The sequence below is a fragment of the Rasamsonia emersonii genome, assembly GCF_000968595.1.
Source record: "Rasamsonia emersonii CBS 393.64 chromosome Unknown ctg1118621762196, whole genome shotgun sequence".
In the NCBI taxonomy this organism is placed as follows: domain Eukaryota; kingdom Fungi; phylum Ascomycota; class Eurotiomycetes; order Eurotiales; family Trichocomaceae; genus Rasamsonia; species Rasamsonia emersonii.
In genome coordinates, this window is record NW_013562615.1 from 42,914 (window position 1) to 59,549 (window position 16,636).

General features: G+C 52.6%; 6 protein-coding genes across 6 annotated transcripts; 1 reads left to right on the forward strand and 5 right to left on the reverse strand.

The window, feature by feature from the left end:
* Nucleotides 1-274: 274 nt before the first annotated feature.
* T310_9688 (uncharacterized protein) lies at nucleotides 275-1,774 on the reverse strand (the record flags this gene model as incomplete). Its single annotated transcript, XM_013467865.1, has 1 exon — nucleotides 275-1,774. One exon carries the CDS (start codon nucleotides 1,772-1,774, stop codon nucleotides 275-277), a length of 1,500 nt encoding a protein of 499 aa, XP_013323319.1.
* Nucleotides 1,775-3,102: 1,328 nt separating this feature from the next.
* T310_9689 (Autophagy-related protein 3) lies at nucleotides 3,103-7,668 on the forward strand (the record flags this gene model as incomplete). The annotated part of the gene is made up of 7 exons (XM_013467866.1): nucleotides 3,103-3,357; nucleotides 3,393-4,022; nucleotides 4,170-4,460; nucleotides 4,509-4,529; nucleotides 4,904-5,499; nucleotides 5,565-6,093; nucleotides 6,466-7,668. The coding sequence occupies 7 exons, from the start codon at nucleotides 3,103-3,105 to the stop codon at nucleotides 7,666-7,668; spliced, it is 3,525 nt and encodes a 1,174-aa protein (XP_013323320.1).
* A 702-nt stretch (nucleotides 7,669-8,370) lies between these two features.
* Nucleotides 8,371-9,429, reverse strand: T310_9690 (uncharacterized protein; the record flags this gene model as incomplete). The annotated part of the gene is made up of 3 exons (XM_013467867.1): nucleotides 8,371-8,398; nucleotides 8,624-9,225; nucleotides 9,289-9,429. 3 exons carry the CDS (start codon nucleotides 9,427-9,429, stop codon nucleotides 8,371-8,373), a joined length of 771 nt encoding a protein of 256 aa, XP_013323321.1.
* Nucleotides 9,430-10,404: 975 nt separating this feature from the next.
* T310_9691 (uncharacterized protein) lies at nucleotides 10,405-11,658 on the reverse strand (the record flags this gene model as incomplete). Its single annotated transcript, XM_013467868.1, has 1 exon — nucleotides 10,405-11,658. One exon carries the CDS (start codon nucleotides 11,656-11,658, stop codon nucleotides 10,405-10,407), a length of 1,254 nt encoding a protein of 417 aa, XP_013323322.1.
* A 1,226-nt stretch (nucleotides 11,659-12,884) lies between these two features.
* Nucleotides 12,885-13,637, reverse strand: T310_9692 (uncharacterized protein; the record flags this gene model as incomplete). Its single annotated transcript, XM_013467869.1, has 1 exon — nucleotides 12,885-13,637. One exon carries the CDS (start codon nucleotides 13,635-13,637, stop codon nucleotides 12,885-12,887), a length of 753 nt encoding a protein of 250 aa, XP_013323323.1.
* A 1,374-nt stretch (nucleotides 13,638-15,011) lies between these two features.
* Nucleotides 15,012-16,381, reverse strand: T310_9693 (Dolichyl-phosphate beta-glucosyltransferase; the record flags this gene model as incomplete). The annotated part of the gene is made up of 3 exons (XM_013467870.1): nucleotides 15,012-15,356; nucleotides 15,417-16,205; nucleotides 16,268-16,381. The coding sequence occupies 3 exons, from the start codon at nucleotides 16,379-16,381 to the stop codon at nucleotides 15,012-15,014; spliced, it is 1,248 nt and encodes a 415-aa protein (XP_013323324.1).
* Nucleotides 16,382-16,636: the final 255 nt, after the last annotated feature.

Here is a 16,636-nt window from a genome sequence, read left to right on the forward strand (position 1 = left end):
CAAAAAATATCATCAGTCAAATCCCAGAATATGTCTCTATATATACAGCAGCCATCTTTTGCCATCGGGAAAGGGCAATCTGAGTATGTTCAACATCTCAGTATCTCAATGCCTCATCAACGGAAAGCTCCGTAGTAAATGAAAAGTAACGCCTGTCCCCTCAATCCCGTAGTGTGGACTTTTTATATAGTTTGGTATCGTGCCTTGGATAACTATGTCCTGAAATCCATGTAACAGAAGGGAATAATCAACCTTCAAGGTGTGTCTCTATGGTTCATGAGCCAACGATATTAAGGCAATCATCGATTATCGCCTCCAGGTCACCGATTCGTTGTTTAAGGCCCTTGTTCTCTTCGCCCAGAACGCCCAGTACGCTCCAGGCCTCGGACGCAGGCACTCCATGACAGTTGGAGCATTTGGACTGCGAGTTGTTGCTGCCGACGAGCGCGTTGGTAAGCGGACTGAGACCTTTGATGACTCGGTCGTACGCTGACAGACGTGGCTGGGGTTGCGATGCGGGTGGGTGTGGCTTAGGAGTCGTCTGAGATGTTGTGCTGACGGGGGGTGACAATGTGGCTTCAGGTGATGTAGAGCAAGCCGGCGTTGAAAAGGTAGACAGCGGCGATCCAGGATATTCAATCCGTCGGGAAAAAATACTCTCCGCCGAACTCTCGTCACCAGACTCAAAGCCCGAGTCACTGGTTAAAGTCGAGCTGCTGTGTCGCTTTGCATGCCGCCGGGGCGTTTCCATGATATCGCTGAAGCTGTCGCTATTCCGACCCGACACCAGAACCACGCTGCGCCTGCGAGCCTCTTCAGCCTCGCGTCGGGCCTGCCTTTCCTTCTCGAGCTCTTCGGCGAGAGCTTTGGTGGTTTTCTCCGTCTCGAGGGCCTTCTGAGCCATGCCGTCGAGCTGCATCTTGAGATTTTGCACCCGAGTTCGGGCTTCTGCCAGCTCTTCCTGCAACGCCGTCTTCTCGGCCATGACCTCATGTAACGCGAAGGTTCGTTGTTTGTACGTTGCTTGCAGGCGCCGGAGGATGTTCTCTGCATTAGCCTGAAGTGCCTCAAATGCCTCTTGGCTGTACTCCTTGCTGGATCCCGGGGGAAATAAGGCCCCCGTGATATCTAAGTTCAGGAACTCATCGTCGGCTGGCTCAGGAAGCACGGGTTTGGCCGGCTCTTGCGGTTTCGAACCAAACCAAGAAAAACGAGACGATGCGACCTGTCTCAGGGCCGACGGGGCGGTCATCCTTTTCTGGAAACGGCTCGTGGGAGGATAGTTTGAGAGCGTCGAGACTGGCAAAGTCTCATGAAGTTGTGAGTTCATGGTAGTTTCTGGAGTGGAATCCATCGTCGATGGGTGTTCTTTGGTGGGAGAAGGAGACCTCCCCAGGGCGCTAGACTCAGATTTTCCTGGAAACCAATCTGCCAAGGACTTTCCACCAGTGTCAAACGTTCCTTTCGTCTCAGAACGAGCTAGAGATCGGGCAGATGAGGACAAGGAACGCGGTGGAATAATCTCGGTGTTCGCACGTCGGTGATTGGAAGGACGGGTGTGGTCACTTTCTGTTGGTTCTGACAGACTTTTAGTGCTATGTGTTGTCAATGCAGCAGGAGGGGCGAGAATCGCATCCCGGAAATCGTGGTATGACTGGTAGGAAGCCGAATCATACACTGATTGGTTTCCCAGGCCGGTGGGAAAGGGATTGCAGCTGCTCAGGGAGTGGGTATGATTGACAGGTGGTGTACCTTGTCTCAAATCTCCTGGCATTGAGCAAGATGGAGTTGAGCTTCGAGGAATGTGGGAGAGATTGCCACTTCCTCGGTGTCTCAGCTGGTCGGCGCCCTGAAAAGAGACCTGCAACTTCACAGTCTCCGACTGTAGGGAGTATGACAGCTTGCTCCTGGCCAGGAATGTGGAACCCCAGTTACAGCTGCCAAGCTGTGCCCCTGCTATGCGGGTCTAGGAGAGAGGAGGATGGGAACTCCGAGCTCTCAGTGAAGTTCTGAAAGCTCTGGAAGCTTGATGAGCCTGAGGCAAGCTTCCGTATCCCTGGAGAAGGCCCCGATAAAAGAGAATTTGTCGAGGACAATATTGATAAGGGGCGGTGGACGGGGGATATGGTCTGAGCCCAAGCGATCGTCGTTTCGGCTCGAACGCGGATTCCAATTCCGGGAACGGCACAACAGCGACGCACGTGCCGTCTCGATAAGAGTCAACGGTTATTGCTGCAGGCACGAGCGAGTGCGAGACATGGGGAACGAGGGCATGTTCTTCAGCACAGAAGGCTAACGAGAGACCGGGACTCACTAAGAGCAGCTCGAGGAATGCCGAAAATTTCTGCCAAAAGGCTCGAGCTCGCCCTGGGGTTTTAATGGCCGTGCCTACATCTACCGCGTGGTTGGGGAAGACGCGCTGCTCAAAAATGCGGTGGCTGACGATCCACCACCTGCGAACGCCATGCTCCGATTCACCCCGTGCTATAGATTACAGTGCAGTTTGCAGTCTTCCTTGAATCAATACCTTGTAGGAGAAGTTGAGATAATAACAATAATACGGAGTACTCTGTAATGTTCAAGAAGGTAGGACTCGAGGACTCAGGTCCCTGCAGCAATGGCAGCAGTGCTAGCGTGCAGTGGATTAGGTAGCTGGTGTCACGACGCTGGTCTGCGAGATTACTCAAGTACACCGTATATTTTGCACACTCTCCAGTCTGGCAGTATAATAGTAGTAAGAATCTTGGTATCATACCAGACGTTCTACTGGTGTAGTTGTATTGTTCTACTACAACCCTTACATATGCTGCAAGGTAATGCAATATGATCCGTGGATGGCCAATAGAATGGCTGAATCTCAACCGGCATTCAGGGAGCTACCATGGACCTGGATATGCCATGTGCGACCTATGAGGTCATGTCACTCACTTGATAAATATTTTTTTCCTGTCAATTGTCTCCCATGCAAGGGGGCAATAAATCTGTATGATTGTAGGACAACACCCACGGCCCGGGATTTGCCAGTCTTGGCACCGCGACCACCCAGTCTTGCAGTGTTAACAGTACGCGTCTTTGCCCCGACAGCTGGAAATCCATACCATCATGGCGCCAGTTCAGGGCTTAGAGAGCCTCTCTAATGCCCTTGCTACTCCATCGCAGCTGACCAGTTCCTCTTCCTCCCTGGACGGTATCCCTTCCGACTTGGAGGCATCTATTCGCTTTGCAGGCGCCCTGTTGACCCAAGCTGCTGGCGTGCTTCTGCGATTGCCCCAAGATGTGATTGCTCAGGCCATTGTGATCTTCACTCGATTTTGGATTGGTCCAGAAGGCGGAAGCCTTGCAATCTACTCCGCTAAGGTAAGATTTCGCAAGGTAGTTGAAACAGTGGCTAGAGGAGAAAATCTGATCAAGACCCATTATTCGAACAGGATGTATCCGCAGCGGCTCTATATCTGACAGCGAAGCTGTCGTTCCATCCCACGTCCCCCCGCTCGGTTCTGACTGTCTACACATATCTTCTTTCCAAGGATGCCTCGCCGCTGTGGTTCGTCAATCCGAATGGAGTCGCCAACAAGCCCGCGCCGGAGACATACTACCTATCCGAGGGGGGCTACCACTCCGAGCGACTGGTGCTTCTGAGGATGGAGTCGGTTATTCTCCGCACCCTGGGCTTCAATACGCACGTTGCCATCCCCCATACGATTGCTCTTACATATCTCCAGACAATGAATGCGACAACTCCGGCGGTTGCTAAGCGCGTTTTTGAGCACCTTAACGCGTCCCTGCTGTCACCACAACTTCTCTATGTAACCCATCAGCCCAATGCCTTGGCTGTGGGTGCCATCTACCTGGCCGCCCGTGAGGTTGGAGTGAAGTTGGTCGATGGCGAGTGGTGGGAAGTCTTTGACGTGGATCGCGAAGAGCTTGGCTTCTTAGTGGTCGCCATGAAAAGTATGGCTGGCTTTGCGAAGGCGGAGAAGGAAAAATGGGGAGGCAGGCCCATACCATTGACCGTCGACGATGTGGAAGCAGAAATTCAGAAACGGAGATCGTCGCAGGAAGGAGAGTGAAAGACTACGTTAAGAGCAGCGCAGATGAGCGTGCTACTGGATCGACTGCATCAACTCGAGTTCAATTGAGTCTAGCAGTCGCTTATCTGGGACGACTAGGAAGTGCAGGCTCTTGGCTGCCATTATTCCTGGGCAGCGCAGGAAGCAGGTCATTGGAATGGGCGTTTGGCCAGGATACAAATGCGATCAGACCTTACACCCCGTGCCGCTGAGTCCGAGTCGAGAGGCTATGGCATTTCCTCAGTCGAGTCTCTTGCACACGGCAGTGTTCTCGTCAGAGAAAAGGGAAATTACGAGAGCACATCCCGTCAACGCTACAAATCCGAATTGGGAAACAATGATCACGACCCTGGTGGAACAAATAGAGGAAATTTCCTCGTCGGGAAGAACGTATGTACTGTACAGTACATACGGTGCATACAACTGGACGCCGTATAGGTGATGGAAGTTGCAAAGCATGTGAGGTAAATAGTTTATTTCCACAGATATATTAAATTGCAACCTGGAATGCCAGTCAACGTGTTATAATTTCTCTACTAGCGTGTATGGGATGGGAAATCTGGTGATGTGATCATGTGACTCTGACAGGTGCCTGCGCCACGAGGCGGCGGCACCTGATATCCGCATTGGTCATAGCCGTAATTACCGTACCGCGCGATACTCACCTCCCCGCCGCCTGATTATCTATCGTCCTGCCAGTGAAGTCCCAAGGCAGAAGCACATGCGGTGTGACCAGAGATAGTCAGGTTTCCGTCTCATCCGCTCTCTTCTGACTCTTCTCTACGAACCAACCATCCTCCGTTTCAAGAATCCGCATTTGAAATCTACATCAGGTTCATCGCTGCTGTCTGCCTCTGGGTATTGCATCACAGAACCCCGCATTCAGAGTTCCACTCCAACTCCGCGCGATGTCAAAGAACATCATCCATCAGACTTGGTCGACCTGGCGGGACTGGATCACTCCGGTCTCTCACACGTCGACGTTTCGTACCACAGGCAAGATCACTCCGGAGGAGTTCGTCAGGGCCGGCGATTACCTCGTTTACAAGTTCCCGTCCTGGTCCTGGGAAGATGCCTCGACCCCAGCGAAGCGAGTCCCCTACCTGCCTCCGGGTAAGCAGTACTTGGTGACGCGGGGCGTCCCATGCCACCGCCGGCTGAATGACAACTTTGCCGGCGATCAGGAAGATGTCATTGTCCAGGATATGCTTCGGGGCAGTGGCGACGACGACGACGGGTGGTTGCGGACGGGAGGAGGACGGGAGTTTTCCGACAGCCAAGAAGCCAAGTTGAAGGACGTTCGGACAGTCGATGAGGCAGGGAATGTTGGCGAGCGGGAAGAAGAGGAGGACGAGATCCCAGACATGGAGGACGAGGATGACGAGGAGGCAATCATCCGGGAACCGGCCGGGAAGTCGGGCACCACAGCGTGAGTTGAGGCTTCCATTATCTCTCTCTCTTGAGTCGATTGTTGTTGACAGTCCTGATGGACAGACCTGTGCGAACATACAATCTCTACATCACTTATGCCAACTACTACCGCACGCCACGGTTGTATCTGTCGGGCTACCAGGCGGGGGAGCCGCTTCCTCCCCATTTGATGATGGAGGATATTGTGGGAGACTACAAGGACAAGACGGTCACGTTGGAAGATTTCCCGTGGTTTGACACCAGCGTCCCGATGGCGACCGTTCACCCGTGCCAGCACGCCTCGGTCATGAAGACCCTCCTCGACCGTGCCGACGCGGCGCTCAAGTTGCGCCGCCAGAAGCTCAAGCAAGCGCAATCTCTGGATGAAGCCACGAAAGTGAAGGTGGAGAGCGGGCTAGAAGGACTTGTGGACGATACCAAGGCACTGTCTCTCTCCGACAAGCGCGGCACGGCCAGCACCGCCCCTGGAGGGGGCGCAGGCGACGAGTGGGAGGTGCTGCAGCACGAGGCCAACCTGGAGGAAGACGATGAGCAAGAGTCTGCGATCCGAGTGGACCAGTACTTGGTTGTGTTTTTGAAGTTCATCGCGAGCGTAACACCGGGCATAGAGCATGATTTTACGATGGGCGTATAGAGAAATCGTTTGCTGACCCACATACTACATATATCTAATTCTGTTCCTTCTTTCTCGTTTTCTTTCGTTATGAATGATGGATGAATGGATGGATGGATATTCTACAAGGTTAGGTTTTCCATCTTCTTGTCTAAGAGTCAGTATGGCAGTGTACTTGGGTAGTATGACGGTAATGATGGAGTTGTTTTAACGTCATGGCCGTGGATAGGCAGCAGCAGCAGCACGACTACCTCAGTTTGATATAATATGATATTGATATGATATGATATGACTGCTATTACTTGACTATGATTATGATATTGTTCTTTTGCGTGTTTTTTATTCTCTCAGTCAGTGCCCTCCTTCCTTCTTTCTCCTCTCTTCCACCACTACTTTCTTAGAGAAGAAAAGCCATCTCTATCTCGGAAGAAACAAGCTTACCGTCCTACTACTACTATTACTACTGCAAACATGATAGAAGAACTCTTCGACCTCCTCCACTGCTACCCAGCCTCGCACCACCTCCGCGTCTGGAAACAAGCCTTCACGAAGCGCGCCGTGAACGCATCGCAGCGGAACTGGATCAGGGACTACGAGGAGGAAGAGCAAGCGGGGATCGCGATCCTGCAGCGCCGCATCTTTGTCGAGGAGGAGATGCGAGCGGCGCAGAAGCAAACACAGCATCAGCAGCGGTATCAACAACATCATCATCAACAACAGCAACAGAAACTGCAATTGCAGCTGCAGAAAACACAGCTGCATGAAGACGACGATATAATCAGAAGTGACGATACCGATGTCGATGTCGATGACGACGGTAATAATAATACTAATAATGATGTTGCTGTTGCAGTCGGCGCAGCAACCACCTGGGCGAAAGAATTCTCCGCCCTGAACCAGAAATACTTCCTGCACCAGCAGGCGCTGCACGACCTACTCAAGGCCAAGCCCCGGGGCGCGCAGATCCGGGAATGGGAAGTGAACCGCTGCCGAGCGCGCAAAGGCTGGCGCTGGACGCGCATGAGCAGCCTGCTGCTGCGCAGACAGGCGCGCGAGGAGAGCGAGCTGTGCGCCGTCCGAGGCGGGTGCTGTGGTCGCGGCTGTGGATGTTGCGAGAAGTCGTTGGCCAGGTATCATATCTACCAGAGTAGTGGTCATCATAAGAAATCATCGTCGCGGCGGTTTTTCGTCTTCTCCGTCTCTTCATCATCGTCATCATCTTCTACTTCATCCTCCGGGGAAGGAGGAGCGGGAGGAGGAGGAGGTGGTGGTGGTGGTGGTGGAACAACGACAACGACAGCGACGGGTCCAGGGACAGGAACAGGAGCCGGAGCAGGAACAGGAACAGGAACAGCAGCAAAAAAGACAGGGACAAAAGAGCTCTACGGGCATTGCACGGTCGACTGCCCCTGCTGTACTCGCTTCCGGGGCTTTCACAAGCCTGATGCCAGTGTGGTCGAAGCGCGCGAGGAGGAGAGGAAGGCGAAGAAGGAGCAGCAGGAGAAGAAGAAGCAGGAGAAGAAAGGGGGGATGGGGAATGGAAATCAATCTTAAAGAAGAAAAAAATAATTACGCAAGAAAACGGGAAAAAGGAAGAAGACAAGGGAGGATCGAAGGTGACAGTGACAGTGGATCACGATGGCAATGATGGTGAAGTGACTACAGTACGTGATTTTCAATTAATGATTGCTTCAAAGGAAACTAAAACAAGAGACACGAAAGAATGAAAAAGAAATAGAGAGTGAAATTTTTTTTAAAAAAAAGTCAAAAAAATCAAGTAATTGAATTGAATTGCTCTTCCTCTTGAGAAAATGTAACGCAACCTGGAAACTAAGCTTATATATATTTTACTGTAGGTCTCTATGTGAGCACAAACACACACACACACACACACACAGTGTATAAAGATGAATATATATCAGTGAAGATGGTCTTTTTCTTCAACCGACCAATACTAACACTAGAACTATTACTCCTAGTTTAACAAGACTATATTGTATTGCAAAAAGACAATGACAATAGATAGCTATCTAGACAGAGATGGAAGTAAATGGATGAGGATGTATTAGAATCATTCATTCATTGAAACCTTTTTTTTTTGCTTGCACTAGAACTGAATCTTTTTACCTTTTTGCTTTATGGGAGGGAATCACCTCCTGACTATGTCAAATGAAACATAGTCTATAGAACTGGAGCATAAGGTTTTCCCCCGGAAGACCGTTTTATTGACGGCTTTATATAGAATTGATTGACTCTCTATAAGGTACATCCACACAAAGTCAAACTGTCACAGTCAAAGTAACGTCAAATCTGTCAAGAGAAAGACAAGATGAAGAAGAAGTATAAAGTTGAAAGTCGAAGAAGAGTCAATATGTGATATGCGTCATGTTGGATTGATGCCGGTTGCTTGTTTGTTCGTTTGTTCATCCAGCATAGCCTGGCTGGGTCATGCCTTCGCGACAGAAGTTCTGGCTGAGCATGGATCTAGTAGTAGGGCTTCAGGGCTTACAAGCCGAGGCCGCTCAATGGGGAGGAGCCGCCCAAGGGAGAACCGCCCAGAGGAGAACCACCCAGGGGACTGGACGAGGTCGAGCCGTTGCCTTCAGGAGTGGAAGGGGCCGTGTCACTACCGGAACCCTGCGCCTGTCTGCGAGAGAGCTGCGGGCTGGGCGAAGCGCTGCCAGTGCTGCCCTGGCCCTCGCCCAGCGGGTTCACTCCGCCGAGTCCGTCCAGGGTGCCCGAGAGACTACCACTAGCATCGAGGGATTGACGGCGGTTTTTTCCTTTGTCGCCAACAACCACAGGAACTCCAGGAACGTTGATTTCGGGCGAGTCGATGTCCTCAGGATCCTCCGCCTGTCTGCGAGAGAACTGCGGGCTGTGCGAAGCGCTGCCAGCGCTGCCCTGGCCCTGGCCCAGCGGGTTCACTCCGCCAAGTTCGCCCAGGGCGCCTGTGACACTACCAAGAGCATCGAGGGGCAATTGACGACGGGATTTTCCTTTGTCGCTGCCCGTCGGAGCAACTGCCCCCGTGTCGCCAAGAACCGTAGGGACTCCAGGAACGTTGGTGAGTTGGGGCGTGCCGCCGTTCGCGGCCGCTACGTCGTTGGCCTGCAAGCAGAATAGAGTCAGTCACGTCGTAACAGAAGATGCCATGGTCTGATGTAAACGTACCCTCGACACCGCGTCGTTTACCGCCTTGTCGACATTCGCCAGCACGCCGTTTCTGCCATCCTGCTGCTGGGGCATAGGAGCAGCCAGAACGGTCAGCGGGCCGCTGGCGAGAAGGAGCGCAAGAGCCACGTTGAACCGCATTTTGGTTTATAAACAGATGATGCAAAATTATAGATCAAGAAAGTGAAAACGTTATGGTCAGACAGAAACGTAAATCCAAAAGAAGGACGAGAAGTTGGCTGAAGCGTGACTGAGACTCGTCAAGTCAATTGTCTGGTTGATGATGATGATAATGAGAAAAGCCCCTCTGAACGAGTAACTCTTGGTCCTTTTATGTTGTTGCTCTCGCTGAAGGAAAAGGGGCATCTCAGCTGTCAAGCAGACTGTCGGATGACAACAAGATCCATCATCTGTATGATCCGCCGTAGCTGTGGTTGGGATGCAAGGCAGAGACGCACAAGAGACGATCATGATTTCAAGATGCACCCAAGCGGAGTGTATCTGTTGCGGAATAGGTGAAGACGATCGACGATCGCCATCGTCTCCGCCATTTCATGGATCAGGACGGTAGACACTGAAGCGGAAACTCCAGATGGCGTGAGGTATCAGATGGAGAAGAAACAAGCCGCCAATTTCGATTCCGTCATTTTCAATAGCTCTGTCGATCGGCTTCGCCGTTCAGCAGGCTGCGGATTGACGTTTGGAGATGCGGGATCTAATGCAAGGGATGAGCCTCATCACGCAGGGGACAAAACGAGCAACCTTAAAATCGATAGTCATCAGTCGCGGCTCACCATGATGATGCAGAAACAATTTGAAACAGTGAAATCTCCTGCTGCAGTCTGCAAAGTCGAAACAAGCCAGCATGCGCGGATATCGTACAAGCAACCACCCTTTTTCCATTGTATACATGATACAAAACACTAGCATAGAGGCATCAGGAACCTGATCTCATCCGAAGATCATATTCTCAGATAGATAGATTTCTACATGACATTTCATACAGCTGCAGTGAGACGAGTCATGTGTAGTACTAAAAAAGCAAAAAAAAAATTCTGCCTTCACCCTAGATACTCAGACATGTAAGGAAACATGTAATCGTCAACTGCAAGCAAACTAGACTTTGCCGCATTCTGGCACACCAAAAGCGGTGCCAAAGTTGGTCGAATCCTTGAGCTTCAGCTCCGGGTCCGGCTCGTGCTGATCATCATCATCGCTATCATCTTGCTCGTCTGACGGTCCTGAGACAGCCTTCTTCGCCTCGTCAAGCAGTTTCTGGTCCAGCTCGGAAAGAAAGCTCTTGTCCGCCTCGGCATCGTTCTGCAACGACAAGGGCCCCTTCAAGGCCGGGTCGTCCGGCAGGTCGAGCGGAAAGTAGGAATCCGAGCTCTCCACAGGCTGCAGCGGCTGCTTGGTCGTCGTCGGTGTGAGAGGATTCTCCTCCTCCGCCATGTCATCTGTCGGGGACTGATAGCTAGCTTCGGCTTCAGTGCCCAGAATAGCCATGGGCGTGTGTCCTGCATCCCGCGTAAGGTTCTCATCCGGCGCCCCCAGATCGGAGAGCTTCAGCTTCAGCGGTGTTCTCCCTTCCGACATGCGTCTCTGAGGCTCCTGGTCGGACTTGGGCGCAGATGTGGACTGCGGTGTGACGGCTTTGGCTGCTACATTGGGGGGTAGCGCCGTCGATTTGAGCGTGATGCCGTCTAGCTCACTGTCGACCTTCTCGATAGGGACCGGCACGCTGGTCTCTGTCGACCGGTCGACGGCTCGTGATTGCGGGGAGAGCGCAGCATCTAGCGAAGGCGGGTGCCCGAAGCTGTTCTCATCAGGGAACACGCGTGTCGGCCGCATCGAACCTGGGCTGGACCCTTCCCATACGTGATGGCCGTTTTGGCCGCTATTGTTGCTCCCGCCATTTTGTTGCGAGGGATCATGACTGTGAGGCCTTCCTTGGAACGAAAAGTCCGTCCGGAACTGAGCCGTCTTCGAAGAGGTGCCATTCAAGCCGTCGGAGCCATCCATCCTTGCAGCTTCCAGCTCGGCGATTCTGGACTTCAACAGCGCTCTCTCCATGTCCCATAGTTTGCGTTCCTCTGCAAAGGCGGCCCGTTCGCGTTCGAAATTGGCCCGCTGGCGTTCCAACAGCGCGCGCGACTGTTCGATATATGCGGCGAATTCGGCATACGTCGTGCCCTCAGGCGTTCTGGTGGCTGCATGTGCAGCACTATAGCTGGGATCACGCAATGGATTGCTGGTAGCGACCGATTGAGCGCGACGGACGGGAGTCTCGACCTGCGAAAATCGCACCTCTTTATAAGGCGTTTGTTTACTTGGTGATTTTGACGAGGAAGGAGAAGAGGATCGCTTCATTGTGGAGGTCTCTGATAGAAATGATTGCTGCACCGTGTGAAGAATGAGGATGGTTGTTTCCTGCCTGCGGGATAAGGAAGGAAGGCATACAGTCGCGCTGGATTGGCAGCTTCTTTGGTTTTCTTTGTTTGTTCAGTGCTTGCGTCCACAACCGATGGCAGTGGTTATCTGCTCACTTACTCGTACACTGGAGAGCTCTAGCTCGGTGAATATTCAATCCTTCGTGCTAGCAGCGATCGCCCCGCTCTAATCCTGTGGCCGGTGACGGGACAGGAACCACGTACGACCCGAGCTCGTGCCGCGCTCTGCAGTACGCAGCTTGCAGCAACAAAGACAGCTTCACCAAGGCTGGCTGGAGACAGGGGTTGATCGAAATCGAACACAGTCGGTTGGAAGGTCTCAATGCCAGGCGATCACCGCAGGGCGGCGCATTGGACCTCGAGAACGAGCTGCCACGCGTAGGCTCAGCAGTGGAAGGGGAAAAAGCAGACAGAGGGCGAGCGAACGAGAGGGATCAGGCGTTTAAATGAATTACCCAAAGCTTCGACGCGCAGTTGGGGAGTTCTCCACGCGGGGAAGCTTGCCAATAGTAAGCGGTTCAGGCGGGGAACTCCAGGAACGGATCGTCATAGGCCAGCCAGCTAGCAGAAGATACAGGTCAGATGGGAGACGGGAAGGACTGGGAAGAAAGAATGACAGGAAGAAAAAGAGACAATTTAATGGAGAGGATAGAACAAAGAGACAGCGAGTCAGGCGATCACGAGGTGCACAAAGCGGTCAGTTGGAGAGGATCCTTTGACGCATGACGTAGTTCAGGAGCTAAGACGGACACTCGGAACCTCACAATACGCTTCCATAGTATTCTTCCAACATTAAGACTACTAGCTATTTATTGATGTCTATGGTCATTAATATCCAAAGCCATATAAAAAATATATCAATGCCCCCCGATTGATCCTTTGCGCCATGCCTGCTGATGAGTAGTGAGTTCCAACCATAAAAAAGAGCACCAAATATCCCAATTAACCCGTCTCTGAATCCACAGACATGCACCACCAAACCAAACGCCAGTGTTCGTTGCGACCCATATCCCATTGCCCCAGTTGTCCCGCTCATGCTAATGTGATTGAACCATTTGTTGTTACGGAATAGGATCGAGAAAAGAAAGGTGAGGTGGCAGTCCAATATGTCACTGGTTGTCTCCAACCTCGACAGAGTGAACAACGCTACAGCGACGGCCGATCCTGAGAACGACTCCCCCGTCGCACTTGTCGTTCTGCCTCTTCGATGACGTGCCGGTGGATGGGCTGCACCGGATAGAAGGTGACCTCTTTGCCCAGCGCCCCGAAGATGGTCGCCAGATAGAAGACCCCCCGCGCAGCGAGCTCCTTGCCGCCGACCTGGGGCGTGGGGAAATAGAACCGCGGGTCCAGATAGAAGATGACGGATTTCCAGCGGGGCAGGCGCTCCTGCATCATCTTGCCCACCTGCCCGTACAGCTTCAGGGTCCGCTTGGGCACGCCCGTCTGGTTATGCACGAAGAAGAAGATCTCGAAGCCGACGTTGCGGATGCGGCTGCGCGCCGTGGCGCTCAGCGTGTCGAGGAAGTCGCCGGCGCGCTCGAGGTTGAACGAGTTGCGGAAGAAGAAGGTGTAGTGCGAGTACAGGAAGTCTTCGGCCTCGTCGTGGATCTGGCGATTGACGGACAGCAGCTTGCGCGACCGACCATCCCCGCCCCCCTGCCAGGTAGGATTCATGCTCAAGGCACGGTATCGACCGCGCGCAGTGAAGCTGCTGCCGCGGTCGTCGAGCACGATCAAGGGACGGTCGAGATAGTCATTGGGGGTATCGAGCACGTATTCGTAGATCTTGAGACGCAGTTCGGGAGGGAGCCGTAGGAGACCCGGTGGTTTGTCGCCGCTGTTGCTGTTGGAGTAGCTGGGCTTGAGGCTTGGTTGGGAATCCAGCGTCTGCAGCATGTTGATTGCGAGAAGAGAGGGCAGGAGAGGAGCTTATTCAAGAAGCGACAACAAGCGAACACCAAGGTAAAACAAGAAGACGAGAAAGCAGCAGTGGCGATGGATTAACCGATTGACGAATAATTAATGAATCCGACTTTTCCTGGCCTTTTTGCCTTATATATATATATAGAAAGAACCCTGCCTGAAATAAACCCCAACCCCCAAAAGAGAAAAGCAAAACAGAAAGGGCTTGGAATTCCAATTAAAACATGACTCCGCGGGATCTCCTGACACAGCTGTCAATCCGAACAAATAAATAACTCAGGGTATCAATGAATTAGGTATCTTCTTTTGACGTGATGGGCCAGCCCATCGTGTCAAACAGGTAACGGAGAAAAAAAAGGCAACAGATTTAGTCTTGGGGCCGTTGAACTTTACGATAGCATCGAGTCATACGTGTAAAGGCCCGAACCGACCCAAGCCTCGGACAATGCCGGCACCCTCGGGATGCCCGTTCGGATTCGGCTTGCTCAGTGGCCTGACGCGATCGGTCCGAGTGGATGCCGATGCAGCGGGTGGCCTATCGTTGCAGATGGCTGATTTATGCATATTCATGCGTTTTTAACTCTCATCGATAGAGATAAAAGATGTAGATACTTACATCCTGCAAAACATCGATATTGTACTGCTTTGTTTTTGTATACCGATTACATACTTACTTACATACTAACAAGAATCCGGGGTTAATTAACTTAGTACAAAACATGTGCTAGGATTCAGAAAAGCGCTGCCCCTGGCCCCTGGCCCCCAGATTGCATATGCAGACTACTACGTCGTAGGATGCAGAAGTCCCCACCGACTAAATGATCGCATCTCGCACACCTGGAGGTGTTGACTCGATATTCCTATAAATAAATAAATAAATATCTGTATTGCCATAGAGATAAATCAGACAATGACGACACGCTGATCTGCGCTGTTTGGACAGCTCACTGTGCCTGCAAGGACCAGCGAGGTATGTGAATATAGGACAGAGCTCCCCAGTCGAGAACGTGTGAGGTGGCGATGAATTAGCCGGCGGGAACGACCTTCTGCAGCTAACGAGATAGCGCACTGGCCAGTTAGCTGGACGCTCAGACCCGGCCTATGAGCTGCCTCTTTGACAAGCTGTCATCGCCGGCATGTGAAGACGGACGCTGGCGCTATACATGGCAAAACGACCGCGGTTGTCTGTCTGTACTGTACAGATGCAATAATGATGATTTGTGATGATGCTACAGATTGGGCAGCGTAATGGCAACAGTCCCAAGCCCAAACGCCAGCAGAATCCATGATACAGTGTACTGTATATCTATAAATTCACAGTTACAAAAACAAGCACAGGCCAAGTGTTTATGTCCTCCGATAAACACCCAACCCCCACGACGCTCGAAGGATCGCCAGCCCCCAAGCCATGCCGATGCTGTCCCAGATCACGTTGAGTTTGCTGCCCTTAACCTCGCGCCACCCCACGGGGACTTCCACGACGGGGATCCCCGCGAACTCGGCTAGCATTAGCATCTCCACATCGAAGATCCAGCCCTCGCAGTGCATGTACGGGATGATGTACGGCAACGACGCGCGGGAAAAGAGCTTGAACCCGCATTGGGTGTCTTTGATGGTGGCGGTTTTTGGTGGCGTCAGGAGCCACAGGATCAGATGGAACGAGTGCATCAGAAAATTGCGCAGTTTCGACCGCTGCGTGCACAGATGTCAGATTAAAATGAATCCTAGAGGTGAAAAATCGCCGGTCCATACCTTTACAACGGCCTCGCTGCCAACCATGTGGGCCCGCGAACCGACCGCGACGGCACGTTTCTCCGAATCCTCAACCGCCTGACAGGCAGTGACCAGCTTCGCCAGATCATCAAACTTGGTCGCTCCGTCTGCGTCTGCAAAGACCACGTACTGGCCCCGGACATGGCGCATGCCGTGTGTGACAGCGCCGCCTTTACCTCGGTTCTTGGTAAGCGAGACAACCCGGATACTCCCAGGAGGGATATGGATCCCTTCGCGGGCCTCTGGCGTCCACGGACCGCAGTGACCCGTGGGATGCGGCGAAAGCTGGTGCTCTCGTGCGAACGCGAATGCCGTCTCCTCCGTCTTGTCCGTAGACCCATCAGACACGATGAGGATTTCCCAGCCTCTGGGCTGCGCAAAAGGGGCCGCGTGTCCATTGGCCTTCTCGTTGGCTCTTCGTTTTCGTACATCACCTTTCTCTGACCGGCCAGGACGGCCATTCTTCTCCTCGGCCAATGTGCCGTAGGAGCGTTCGAGGAAGTTGACTGCCTCCTCCAGCATGCCCGCGAGACGCTCCTCTTCATTGTAAGCCGGCACCACGACTGACATGAACAGCTCCGGCTTTTCCAGCTCAATGCCAGCGCCATTGTTCAGACCGCGTTTTCTCTCTGATTCCCAGGCGTCCTGCCAACACGGTAGTGGCTGGGGTTCGGTAACCTCGCCATCTTCAGACAATGTTCGGAAGTTCTTTTCTTCTGGGAAGGGCTTTCGAGGTTCGGGCGCAACCGCGAAGAGGAACACATACGCCTGTACCTGTATTAGTAACTCGTGCACTGGCAAGTTGATTGAAATCAACGGACGCGTCGTACCAGCGCAATGAACCCAACGAAGGTTGCGACAAAGGATATGAGCAAGATGTAAACGGGGACCTGGCGAATCAGCTCCACGCAGTGAAGGCAGATATCAGTCAATGACTCTGCCATGGTGGAATGATCGGGTCCGGGGAATGTAGGTTTGAGGGGAGAGCTTCGACGAGCTCAAGGACGCGGAGAGACGCGGGCGCAGGCGATCCATGCAAGAAGAACCCCGCTTGACTTAAGGACAAGAGCTCGCGATGAACGAGAGCATCGCCTGCTGATCTCGATCTTGATCTTGATCTGTACAGTGCGGCGGACTCTGTACAGACCGATCAGCAGAACGCGGAGTGCTGACACCTGTCCTCTAGTCGGAGTCTATGC